General features: G+C 38.0%; 3 protein-coding genes across 3 annotated transcripts in view; 1 reads left to right on the forward strand and 2 right to left on the reverse strand.

Annotated features, from left to right (window-relative positions):
* Positions 1-12,825, forward strand: part of LOC149940485 (cytochrome P450 3A14-like) — a 46,543-nt gene that overhangs the window by 22,181 nt on the left and 11,537 nt on the right. The window contains exons 8-10 of the mRNA XM_090178439.1: positions 504-619; positions 2,094-2,238; positions 2,758-2,918. Coding sequence (XP_090034565.1) covers positions 504-619; positions 2,094-2,238; positions 2,758-2,918 — 422 coding nt within the window. The remainder of the gene's footprint in view (positions 1-503; positions 620-2,093; positions 2,239-2,757; positions 2,919-12,825) is intronic.
* On the reverse strand, positions 4,832-5,446 carry LOC149940486 (death-associated inhibitor of apoptosis 2-like). Its single transcript, XM_090178440.1, has 2 exons — positions 5,426-5,446; positions 4,832-5,241 (listed from the first exon to the last, which is right to left on the reverse strand). Exon 2 carries the CDS (start codon positions 5,231-5,233, stop codon positions 4,871-4,873), a length of 363 nt encoding a protein of 120 aa, XP_090034566.1. The 5' UTR covers positions 5,234-5,241; positions 5,426-5,446; the 3' UTR covers positions 4,832-4,870.
* On the reverse strand, positions 5,418-7,339 carry LOC149940487 (uncharacterized). The gene is made up of 3 exons (XM_090177483.1): positions 7,033-7,339; positions 6,392-6,963; positions 5,418-5,504 (listed from the first exon to the last, which is right to left on the reverse strand). Exons 1-3 carry the CDS (start codon positions 7,049-7,051, stop codon positions 5,418-5,420), a joined length of 678 nt encoding a protein of 225 aa, XP_090033609.1. The 5' UTR covers positions 7,052-7,339.

The raw sequence follows: 12,825 nt of genomic DNA on the forward strand, positions 1-12,825 counted from the left end.
CTGTCTGTTTAATTATATTTAATTAGATTTTGAACGATGAATTTGTTTTTAGAAAATACGCAGGAAAATTCAAAATATATTTGACTTTCATTTCACGGACCACTTTAAGATAGAACGGTCTGAGATATGGTTGGGGTTTGGTGAACTTCATTAAATAAATATTAGAATGGGATCAAGTGTGCATTAGGATCAAGTTTGTCATGTTTTATGATTCGTATATGACCTAAAAATGATGTTTTTTTATATTACACATAACGCTTTCGTTTACTTTCTTTACGATGGATATATTTTTTTAAAGATGGGTTTTTTCACGTGTACCAGTTCTTTTTCGCCTGTGGTTAGACAGAATTAAATTCATATTAAAGTGGCCCATCTAGTGTCAGACGTTAGTTCTTAAAATTAGCAGGGTTTAACCTTTAGCTTATCTATTTCACGAAAATTATAACAACCTCAGGTAACCTAATATTTCTGAGTTTTAACCCCCATATCCGCTTTCATTGCAGTTTTGTTTCCGAAACTGGCGAGATTCCTCGGAATTCCTATTTTCCCGGAGGATACCCTCTACTTTTTTAGAGACACCGTTGAGACCATCGCCAAACGAAGAGCAGAGACCAAAGAGGTGAGTTCTATGTACAAAAAATATAATTTTGAAGGCAGTGACGTGGTTAACGAAAAAAAAAGCGTGCACAATTGGTGTTCCTATAAAATACTGTAGGTCACGTGCGAAGGTTTTTTCTACATCAATAGCTACAGTTATTGAAGATAGAGAGCACGTGCTCGAGTCAATATAGATGTTGGAATCATAGATATATGAAATATTATAGATCCACAATTCTGGGCCTGATAAGGAAGCGACAACTAGCAGACAAAGTGTATTTTCTGGATGCGCTACGTTATGGCGCCATCTTTCCGAAAAAAAAAACAACTAGTGACTTAAACTCCACGTTACTCTGGGGCTATCAACATTATTAGGCCTAATCTACCACGTAATTTTTTCCATTTTATACTTTCTGTCACCCTTAGATGGCACTATTACGTAGCGCATCCAGAAAATAAGGGTCTTCTGCTAGCTGCCTCTTCCGTGTTTTCCCACGGGCCAGTGTGCAGCGTACGGTATCTATGTTATTTCATATATATCTATGGTTTGAGTTTGAAGTCCGCGTGTGAAACGCGCGTGGCGGTCTAGGAGCAACAATCACAAGAAGAACGCAGCCAGCCTTTAAACACATTACGGTAGTGTTGTGTACGAACCTTTACGGCTAACGTTTTATGGACGGGGAGGAAGACAATTTCGGTCTAAGCAATGAAAATTGGACCCAAGAAATTCCAAGACTTTGGACGGGTTGCGTTCTCCTTGTGTGGGGTGCTGTGTTTGTTGCTCGTAGGTGGCGGTAAAGTACTAAAAAGCGGAATCTTGTGACTCGGTGAAAAATATTTTATCAACTTAATCAATAATATTTTATTAGTAAATTTTTTTTTATTGTTTTATATGGAAACACCTATCCCGAAAAAAGAAAATAAAAGTAAAATTAAAGCTTAGCACAATTTCGGCAAGAGGTAGACACGATAATTGGGCGGAAGCTATATAACCTGCCGCCCCTAACTCTCGGTATCACCTCGGAATTTATTTTACCTAAAATGAAGTTCGTGATATGACCAATATCCGAGATAAAGTATTCCGCTGCGGCCCTGTTCACCAGGACACTATTACAATTCCCCAAACCTCAAAATCTGGTTTATTAGAAGCAGGAAAATTCGTAAAACTGCCTTATATTGGTTAAAACTGAAATTTTCGTTATAGCATGGATAAAAGCTCGAATGTTTTTGGGGAAATTAATAATTAATTCATTTATTATGAACTATTTTAATTCATTATTGGTTGAAAATTTATTTTTCAAATGTTTCGCATTTCCTACAAAAATAGTAAAGATATTTCACGCGCTAGTAAAGCCTATTAAAGAATTTCGGAGGGTTTGTAGGAACGTAGTCTTTGCCTTATTGCGCCCAGATGGTACTAGTTTCATTCTCACAGTCGTGGCTTATTACTGACGGTGATTGTATCGAAATAACACGCTTATGATCTGTTTATGTAGGAGAGACACGACTTTCTGCAAATAATGATTGACAGTATGAAAGAGAATGAAACCCATCACGAAACTTTGGACAGTGAAGCCCATTATCTGACGAACGGCGAAGCTAAGAAGAGACTAGACCATGTCGAAAGCATCAAACGAAAACGTAAGCCAAGATTTTTATTTAATTCATGGTTGGGGCCAAATGCTTTGCTCAGGAAGAGTGCATTCTTTTATGTCTAGTTACAGCAAGAAAAGCCGGGTTCGATCCCCGCTTGTGGCACTGGGTGAAAACTTGGAATAACTCCTTTTGCGTTGAGTTTGCAAGTTCTCTTCCCACTGGTTTAAGGGGTTATTCCCCGAGCTCTTCGGTTTCCCCTTCCATAAAGACTTGTTTAGTTTAACGGTAATTGTTAGTGTAGTGAGCTGTTGACTCGCGTGGCATGAAGGGCTTGCCACCCCCCCCCTCCTATACGCATTGTAATGGATTTAAAAGTCGTTTGATGACTTAGGCCTATTTTTATTATCGTTTGTGTAGGCAAAAAATATGACCCAAAGAAAATTAAGAAATTGAGATTTAACTCTAAAACATTTAAGCAGAAAATAAAACACTTTTATAGGTCACTTAAAGTAATTTAAGATGTTTTTCTTGCCTAATTTAATCGAATTGGAACTTTTTTGGCAGCTCTAACGAAGGACGAGTTCTTGGCTCAAACCATTCTGTTCTTTCTGGCGGCGTACGACACCACAGCGACCACAATCACGGCAGCTTCTTACTTCTTGGCTGTGAATCCGGATTGCCAGAAGAAAGCCGCCAAAGAAGCGGATCGCATTTGGAAAAACAGGGTAGGGATTATTTGACAACACTGAAACTTTGTATTTTATAAATGCTTAACACATTTTAAGCTTCTAAAACGGGAAACGTTTTTACTATACTTCAAAAAAAGGTACACAATAATTGAAAGGTACAGTCAAAACTGCGGTGAGTCGTCGTATTGTGGTTTATTTAAAAGATTTGACTAGACAATGCTAGGAGTTCGTAGTTTGCTAAACTTAGGAATACCTCTAAAAATTTGCATATTTTCCCACGCGAAAGATAATTATGTCAAATCCCAATCGTAAATGTCAGAAATGGTCATCGCACCCAAAGACCTACGTTAAGACCATTAAACCTTCAGTACAGCGTAAGTATAGAAGGTGTCCATTATCTTTTTATGATTTGAGGTGTATTTATTCTAGCTAGCCCACTTAAAATCATGTGTTTGTTTTGGCAGCTGAGCTTAGTTTGTTGATTTTTACGACTCTCAATACCGTTATCCAAATAGCACAAGGAAAGCCAGTGACGGCTCCACGAGTCGTAAAAAATAACGTTCATCCGTTATTATAGTTTGAATTTCTAACATAATACCCTATCTTACGAGATAATAATTAACAACTTAGTTTATATAAAAAAAAATACCCCAACGATTTCGCTAATGTTGAAATTGCTTAGATCATATTTTTGGCTTCCACTTATAGTTTTAAGAACCTTCAATTTAAAACATTCACCGCGAAAAATATGCGTACAAGATTCGGAATCAAGGAATATTAGAATTGAATTTCGTTCATTCCAAAAATACGTTATTCAATTTAATGCCGTGATTCTGCCTTGATTCTATTCTGATTCGGATGTAATCCAAAATGCTTTTTCTGATTTCTCCTTTGATTCGGTGGATAACCTTCAAAAAACCGTTGATTTCAAGATTCTGCTAAGATTTCAAACAATCACAATTTTACGTCAATTCCGTGTTTCTTAATTGATCCTTCATACTCTTAGTTGATTCTGATTAAGCTTATTTCTTTATTTATATTTAAAGGGAACAGGAAATAAAATATTTAGCATTTCTAGGGTACCGCAACCTAAGTTGCAGCATTTAAAATTATCAGTCTGATTATAATGTTTTTTATCCCTCCACCAGAAACAGCGTTCACTACGAATTCCCACTACACCCATCTTTTACCATTTTTCTGCAAATTAGGTGTTGCACATCCCTTTAAAATGATACTACCTAAAAATAACGCATTAAAAAGTCGCAAGATGACTTGAGCCTACGGAGGTGCCTTGGGTATTAGCCTAGCTGCAGATTATTATTATTATTATTATTATTATTATTATTATTATTATTATTATTATCAAACTTGGGGTCAAACCTCAGAGAGGAGTATGTCCATCCGGTGATTGAGAATTTCATTCTCAATCACCGGAAGGACACAAAGAGCTTGGCTCCCGCCGTTCACCCGCGCCTCTCCCGTTCCTCCCCCACCCGCGCCCCATCTCAATCACCAGAATTTCTAATCACCAGAATTTCTAATCACCAGATTCTCCCGTTCACGGGTTGCTTTCCCCCCCAACCCCCATTCACTGGATACTTTATCTCTCGTTCACCAGCTCCTTTCCCCCATTGCTTTCACCCCTTCTAATCACCAGTTGCTTTCCCCCATCCCCATTCTCCAAAATTAGTTTTCCTCGCGCAGATATCTGGAGATTAGATTTTTTACCCGTTTGCTTATCGCTTCAGAACCCCTTAATTTTCTAATCTCTAGGTAATAAAAACAAGTTATTTACATTTAATTTTTTATTTTAGAACTTTGTTTTACATGTTAGTAGGTACTATCAGATATTCCATTAGATGGTTATCTTGTACATTACACAATTAAAACAAATTAAAGTAGTTAAGTTTACAGGCATTTAAATGGGGTGAAACGATCTCCTGCAACTTAATTTAATTAAAAGTTCTAACTCACGTATTTGTAGTGTTTTAGCAACAGTATCGTCTGACATCCGAGGGACAGTCCCAAACGTCTTCTTCTGGTACAGGTGATAAGCTTTTGTCAGAGACCGTAGTTGCTTTTGGCGTCGGGGGAATGTCCCATTCTAGCGAAAGGTACTTTTTTTCCGATGGTGAATTATCCCTAGCCGGACAGTTTGGAAAGAATCTAGCATGTTCAAGTTCTGGTACGTCTCCTGATTCCCATCCTTCTAATACGCCGTGGCACTTGTAACATCGTACTTCATCGCCCCGCTGAATATAGTAGAATCCAGCCTTCGCTAGTTGTTCCTTAGTAACGTGCGGATTTCTCCAGTGACGAAAAGTTTCAAGTCGATACGCTTCGATGTCCATACTGTAAACTGATAGTTTCTATAAGCTATTGTCAACATTCTTAAGCCTAATTGGTTAAGCCTAAATTTCAATAAATGTTTTTCTATTTATTTTGGTTAGACTCTATGACTATTTGACTAGAATCTAAGTCTATTTACTTCAATTTAAACAAGGCCTAATTTCCCTCTACAGTAAAATAATAAAGTCACTTACTTTTACGGAAATCCTGAAGCCTTTGCCAGTAAATAGAGTCGAGAAGGGCGGGGAGCGGAGCGCGAAAATCTACGTGTCTCTTCTCGATGAGGTCCAGGAACTAAAAGAACGTTGAGTCGTATATCTAGAGATCAAATAACACTCGAAACTTCAAGTAAATCCTGATTTCTCATTGGCTGAAACCAATTGACGTCGCGGGAGAATGTAAAATGTAACCAAAAATAGAGGTTACTGCTCATCGGTTAGCGATAAAAAATTCGTCACGTGTTAAATTAGGCAAATTAGAATAGCTGAAAATACATTGCGCTTACTTCGCACTAATTTACTTCTGATACAACTTTGATAAAAATTAATCCTGTTTCGGGGCTGTAGCTTGGCTCCCTCTGTTCCCCCGTTCATCCCCCACCCGCGCCTCTCCCCCATCTCAATCACCAGATTCTCTCTCTCTCAATCACCAGAATTTCTAATCACCAGAATTTCTAATCACCAGATTCTCCCGTTCACGGGTGGCTTTCCCCCCAACCCCCATTCACTGGATACTTTATCTCTCGTTCACCAGCTCCTTTCCCCCATTGCTTTCACCCCTTCTAATCACCAGATTCTCCCGTTCATCCCTTAATCACCAGAATTCCTAATCACCAGATTCTCTCTCTCTCTCGTTCACGGGTTGCTTTCCCCCATCCCCATTCTCCAAAATTAGTTTTGCTCGCACAGATATCTGGAGATTAGATTTTTACCCGTTTGCTTATCGCTTCAGAACTCCTTAATTTCTAATCTCTAGGCAATAAAAACAAGTTATTTACATTTAATTTTTTTATTTTAGAACTTTGTTTACATGTTAGTAGGTACTATCAGATATTCCATTAGATGGTTATTTTGTGCATTACACAATGAAAACAAATTAAAGTAGCTAAGTTTACAGGTTAATTGATTATCTACGAGTAAATTAGTAAGATCTTGTAGTACTTCCGAGGGTGATTTAAAACAGCCAAAATAAGATTTTACTTGATGGTACGAATTAAATTGATCTGGGTACAAAAATAAACCCTCGAAAGGTTTTCCATATAATAATTCATGAATTTTTTTAAGGTTTTTAACAATAGCTAAGTACATGCATTCGATAACATTTTTATGTTCGTTTAAAAGATTTATTTGAAACCGAATAAAATCAATTTTTTTTTGGAACTCACCGATTTCGCGAGCTCCCAGATCCAGAACATGACCGTAGGCAGAGTTCAATTTGATGTTGTTGGTTGTGGCGACGACGGATACGTTGTTGTCGTGATAGTCGATGATGTTGTGGGTTAGAGACGATGCTCCGGTTTGCGTAGCGGCGAAAAGCTCTCCCCAAAGAGAGAGTAGATTGGTGAAAGCTTCGGAGGTCAGGAACAGAATATTTTCGTTCGATTTTTTGAAGAAGAGAACTTGTAATTTTGATCCGTCGAAACCAAAAGAAATGTAGACTGATCCTCCTAACGTGATTTTTATGTTGATACGTCTTTCTTGGCCCCTGCGTTTGGATACGGTATGCGTCTCGGCTATAGAAAATGAAAATGTTAAGCCTTTGTCTATTGAAATAGTAATAGTATTAATAAAATAATGCTTACCAATAGATCGTTTTTCCATGTTTACGGTAGATGAGGAGAGCAAAGCGGATGCACTTCTTTTCAGTTCAGCGTCTCAGAGAGAAATGACGCATGTGAGATTAATCAGTTCCTATCTTGTTGAGATTAATTCATCACGTGATCTAAACTTCAAATAACCCTCAAATTCTATCGGCTCTCTCTCTCTCTGAGATAACAGTTCTAGACACTCGAAATTAAACCGTCCCGTGCTCGAAACTGCCTCTAATTATTCCCATTGACGTCACATATTAATCCACTTGGAAGAAGAAAAAAACCCATTGTAGTTTCCTCTCGAGAGCTTGTGATGCAACCATATCCTAGAAAACAATACAATTAATAGAAATTAACATAAAATTAGTATACTTTTAATACCATTTTGTGAACTACAGTGAAAAAAGTTACAATTTTACGGTAGAAACGTTTTCAAAATACCACAAAATGAACTCAAATAAGAAAATTGTAATTAAAATAATCACTACGGCTATAATTTTAGAAGGTTGTTTCAGGACGGTGATTATGGCAGATGTTTGTACTTCAGTGTCCATATCGGAAATGAAGTTAAATGGAATATTTTGCGTAAATAAGTATAAATTTTAGCATAACCCTAATATATTCTCGAGAACTGAACAAGTTCTTTGGGAATAAGAGATAAGCTTACTATCTTCCCCTAGGCCCTATATAAGGGGGGGGGGGTGCCTGAACCGGGGGAACGTCACTCTATTGTTGTTCTTTGTGCGTCTAGTACCAGGATTTTTGAAGCGCGCTCTCTCTCTCTCTACGTAAGTTTATTTTGATTTTTTTTATCGTAATTTTTTGAATAAGGTTTAAGTAAATTGGCATAAAAATGAAAGGTGTACAATACCCAGAAATTAATTTAGTTGATACCCCGGAAATGATTATAATCGACTCCCCTGAATTGAATGATATAACTGATAACGAGCTCCCGGAAGTACCCATAGTAACTTTACCCAATTCTCCAGAAATGGAAATAATAGATTTAACTGATACCCAAGACCCTACCCTTTCCTTAACTACAGTAACTGATTCGCAATTGGAACGTTTAAAAGAAATGACAATGGTACGAGATTATCTTAGAGAATATCAACTAACCCATCAAATCTGTTCGCCCCCTATCGATAATTTACCTTCACCCCTTTTAAGACCTAGTTCTATTCCACCTGACGAAGTACGTTTTTCGCCCTCGTATACGCCTATGGATGCTCCCTCACCCTTTCTAGAATCAGATGACACATGTCACTCTTTATCTTTGGAAGATAATTTTATCATGTCGTCCCTCAGTACGGACAGCATTCAGCGCTTAGCTGAGAACGTACAATTTTCATTTGTACGCTAGTACTCGAAGGGAGATAACCATGCAATTTATTCATCCGTTTAATTGCGTAACGGCAGGCCCGAGTCAGAGTGGCAAAAGCTATTTAATTGAATCTATAATTAATCACGAAGAAGAAATGTTTGTTCCGGGTTTCAAAGAAATACATTGGTATTACGGAGAATGGCAAGCTCTATACGATAAAATGAAGCACAGGGTAGTTTTTAAAGAAGGATTGCCTGTTTTATCTGATTATGACGGAAAAGATCCTATATTATTAGTTATCGACGACCAGATGAGCGAGAGTAAAGGTCAAATTGGTGATTTATTCGTGAAAGGGACCCATCACCGTTCTCTAAGCGTTATTTTTATTACACAGAACTTATTCCATCAATCAAAAGATAGCAGATCCATTTCCCTGAATTCGCATTACATAATTTTATTGAAAAGCCCCCGAGACCGTCAGCAAGTGGCTTATCTCGCTAGACAAATGTTCCCTGATAAGTGGCGTTTTGTAGTTGACGCTTACGAAGACGCGACTTCGAGACCTCACGGTTACCTAGTATTCAATTTAACTCAAACTTGTCCCGAAGATCAAAGAGTCTTGACTAATATTTTACCGGGAGAAACGTGCTACGCTTATCTCCCTAAATAAATAAATAGAACTTACATTTCGTAACTTCAATCAGTTATGAATCATGTCTCGTAGAGTACGTATCGAGAGAGACGCTCTCAGATATCTCGGTCGTTGCAAACCCGTTCAAAGAAAAGCCATTTTAGCTAAAGCCGACAAATCCCTCATAGACGCTATCAGTGAATGTATTCATAACACTTTAATTGGTAACGTAAAACTATCAAATACCCAAAAAACCAGGTTATCTCGTCATAAAAATACCCTTCGAAAACTAGCTAGTAAGCGGGTAGCTTGGAAAAGTAAAAAGAAATTGTTAGTTCAGTCTGGGGGCGGATTTTTCTCGTTTCTTCTACCCGTCGTTTCAACCCTTCTTGGTTCTATATTCGGTAGTAAACAATGAAACACGCCAGAAAAATGATTCTCGTCCCTAGCGGCGTTTTAAATCCAGACCCGTTCCCGCACCCCCTCGCTCTGACAGTCTCTGAATTAGACGTTAAGATGGACCAAATATTAAATATGAAAGATTTAGACGACGCCTCGAAATGGATTTTATACGAACAAGCTTTAATGAGACACGGAAATCTTCGTAAGCAAGCCTCGGCTCCTAAAGAAATCGAAATTGCCCCCGCATTCGACTCGCTAAGTAGGGACTGGATAGACGATTTGCCTTTGATATATTACCAAAAAGCGCAAAGCATGGTGGATCAGTTGGAAGCTGTACCCGAAAGAATACGGTGGGATGAAAACGGGGAGCTCGTAATAAACGGTCGACCTATTAAAGGTTCCAATATTAGCGAAATTACCAAAGCGTATTTAAATCCTAAAACCCACCCAAAACCTATCGGATATTTCGCGTTTATTTCCAATTTAACCCAATTTAACTCTTCACCGGCTATCCAAGGCTTTCCCTCCCCGCTAGCTCCGAGAACCCGACAACGACGTTCTCCCGTTAAGCGCGAGTATCCGGTTCCTCAAAGTGGGCGTGCGCGCAGGACAGATAAGCCCCGCCCCACTCGTAGCCTTGACCGAGATCACTCCTCCACGTCTGACTCTTCTCTTCACTCTTATAAACAAACAAGGAGTCGCGCGCAAAAGTCTAAAGTATGGGCGAAGCTATTTTAGAAAAAATATATTTTAACCCGAAGCATCCGGCTTCTTTCGGAGGCGCTGAAAGGTTATTCCAGTCCGTAAATTCTCATGGCTTAAGTAGGGAAACTGTAGAAAAATGGTTAAGAGGAATCGACGCTTTTACGATGCATAGGCCGAAATATAAAAAGTTTCAACGAAATAAAATAGTAATTAGTAATATAAGGGAACAATACCAGGCTGATATTAACGATATGCGCTCGTTAGAGGCAGATAATGACGGATACAAATACATTTTAACAATTATAGACTGTTTTAGTAGAAAAGCGTGGGGGTTGCCTCTTAAAACTAAATCGGGGAAAGAGGTTTTGAAAAATATAAAAATTGTTTTTAAAGACGGAATTCCAGATAAATTTCAATCGGACAAGGGCACGGAATTTAGGAATAAAGAAGTACAAGGATATTTCAAAAAGAATAAAGTTAAATTTTTTAGTACCGAAAATGACGAAATAAAAGCCTCTATCGTAGAAAGGTTTAATAGAACGTTAAAAACAAAAATGTATAGATATTTTACCCATCACTCCACAAATAGATATTTGGAAGTCTTACAGGACTTGGTCGAAGCGTACAATTCCTCTTATCATAGCTCAATTAAAATGGCCCCTAATGACGTTTCGGAAAATAACGTATTACGTGTGTACAATAATATCTACTCTAAATATTATGCCGAGAAACTGAAAATGAAACCGCAATTCCAAGTAGGGGATTTGGTTAGAATAAATACAACTAAAATGATATTTCAAAAGGGATTCGAAGCTAATTATACCGAAGAAATATTTAAAGTCGTAGCTATAGTTAAAAGACATCCTCCCGTTTATAAAATAAAAGACCTATCAGAAATCGATATAAAAGGGACGTTCTATTCGAGAGAGCTTCAAAAGGTCAGTGCGCCTCGTTCGTTCAAGTTAAACAAGATTTTACGTCAGAGAACTAAAAACGGAGTAAAACAATTGTACGTTAGTTGGCTAGGATATCCTCCATCGTTTAATAGTTGGGTTAATCAAGATGACGTCTGGGATTTACATAACTCTTCCTAGTAATACTAGAGATAAGAATAAGAATAATTCAGAAAATACTCTAGCCTCGTATTCTACAACGTTGGCCAAACCCATTAGTTTACGCGGAGATTGGGAAATTGCTCTGGTAGAAATTATTTATCCTTTATCTTTTTATAACGTAAGCGAGCCAATGGGATGTGGAATAGAAATTAAGGAATTACTATCGAAACCTCCAGCCCACATAGTAGATTACAAATATACGTACGACTTCCGCGAGATACCTCAGGGCTACTACAAAAATCCTCATGAACTTTTGACCGTACTTAATGAAAGTATTAAAAGTTTGAACCTTGATTTAAAGGAAAGCGCTAATTCAGAGTTCGATAATGATTCATTAGGAAAATTTGAATATAGTTTAGAAAGTGGACACGTACAATACACTTCCTATAGTAAGCATTATTATCAACTCGAGTTAACGCCAAAGTTGAGGAAAATTTTAGGATTTAGAGATAATGTTACTGATATTTCACCTAAGGTAGCATTCAGATCAGATTCCCCTATGCAATTAAACTTATTCATCCCCGATCTTATGTTCGTGTATTCCGATTTGGTAGGAAATGAAATGGTTGGGGATACATTAGCCCCCCTTTTGCGAACAATTGTTGTAGACCAAAACGCCCCCAATGGATCAACCGTTTCAAAAACTTTCGATTCTCCGCATTACCTTAAACTGAGTAGAAATTATTTTGACTGTATCGACATTAATATAAGAACTAGTTTAGGTGAATTCGTGCCATTTCAGTTTGGTTCAGTCACGTGTAAAGTACATTTACGACGAGCTCAGTAAAAAAAAAATGGCTTATCAGTACGTAAATAGAAATTGTCCCTACATGCAATATTATTTAAATCAGGCGGGGGGCGGAGTAGATTTACCTTATTTCTCTGGGTTTGCGGGACAAAAAGGACACGGAATTGGTAGCTTTTTTTCAGGGCTAGCTAGGTTTGTATTCCCATTCCTAAAACAGTCTGCCAAATACGTGGGAAAAAGGGCTCTTTCTACAGGAAATAAAGTACTCGGAGACGTCTTGCAAGGTCAGGACTTAAAAACGTCAGCCAATAAACGAATGACAGAAACTGTGGACGAAATGGCAGCGCAAGAAGGTTCGGGTCGTCGCAAGAGAAGAAAAACTACTAAGAAAGCATTGAAGAAGAAGAAAAAGAGTTCAGTTAAACGCCGCAAGTTCACGCCTACGGTTCGCGATATTTTTGCTCTCTAAAAATGGAGGTACTTAAAAGCGAATTAAATATTTTCAACGAACTACCAACTCAACTCAGCGTTGAAAAAGGTCAAACGGTATGGTGTAAGCCAATTTCATCTATCGACAGCAGTTCTATCATCGAATTCGTGGTACCGGGTACGGGAGACTCTTACACAGATTTGGCAATGACAATGATATATTGTAAAGTAAAAATCGTCAAAACCAACGGTGACAACTTGGATGCCGGGTCTAACGTTTCGCTCGTGAACAATTCTCTGCATTCGCTATTCAAACAATGCGAAGTGAAACTCAATGATACGACGGTTTCACCATCGGCCTCAAATTACCCCTATAGGGCCTATATCGAAACCTTGCTCAACTTTGGGTACGATGCAAAAAACACTCACC

The sequence above is a fragment of the Leiobunum rupestre genome, chromosome 6 (genome assembly GCF_980474605.1).
Source record: "Leiobunum rupestre chromosome 6, qqLeiRupe1.1.hap1, whole genome shotgun sequence".
NCBI lineage: Eukaryota > Metazoa > Arthropoda > Arachnida > Opiliones > Sclerosomatidae > Leiobunum > Leiobunum rupestre.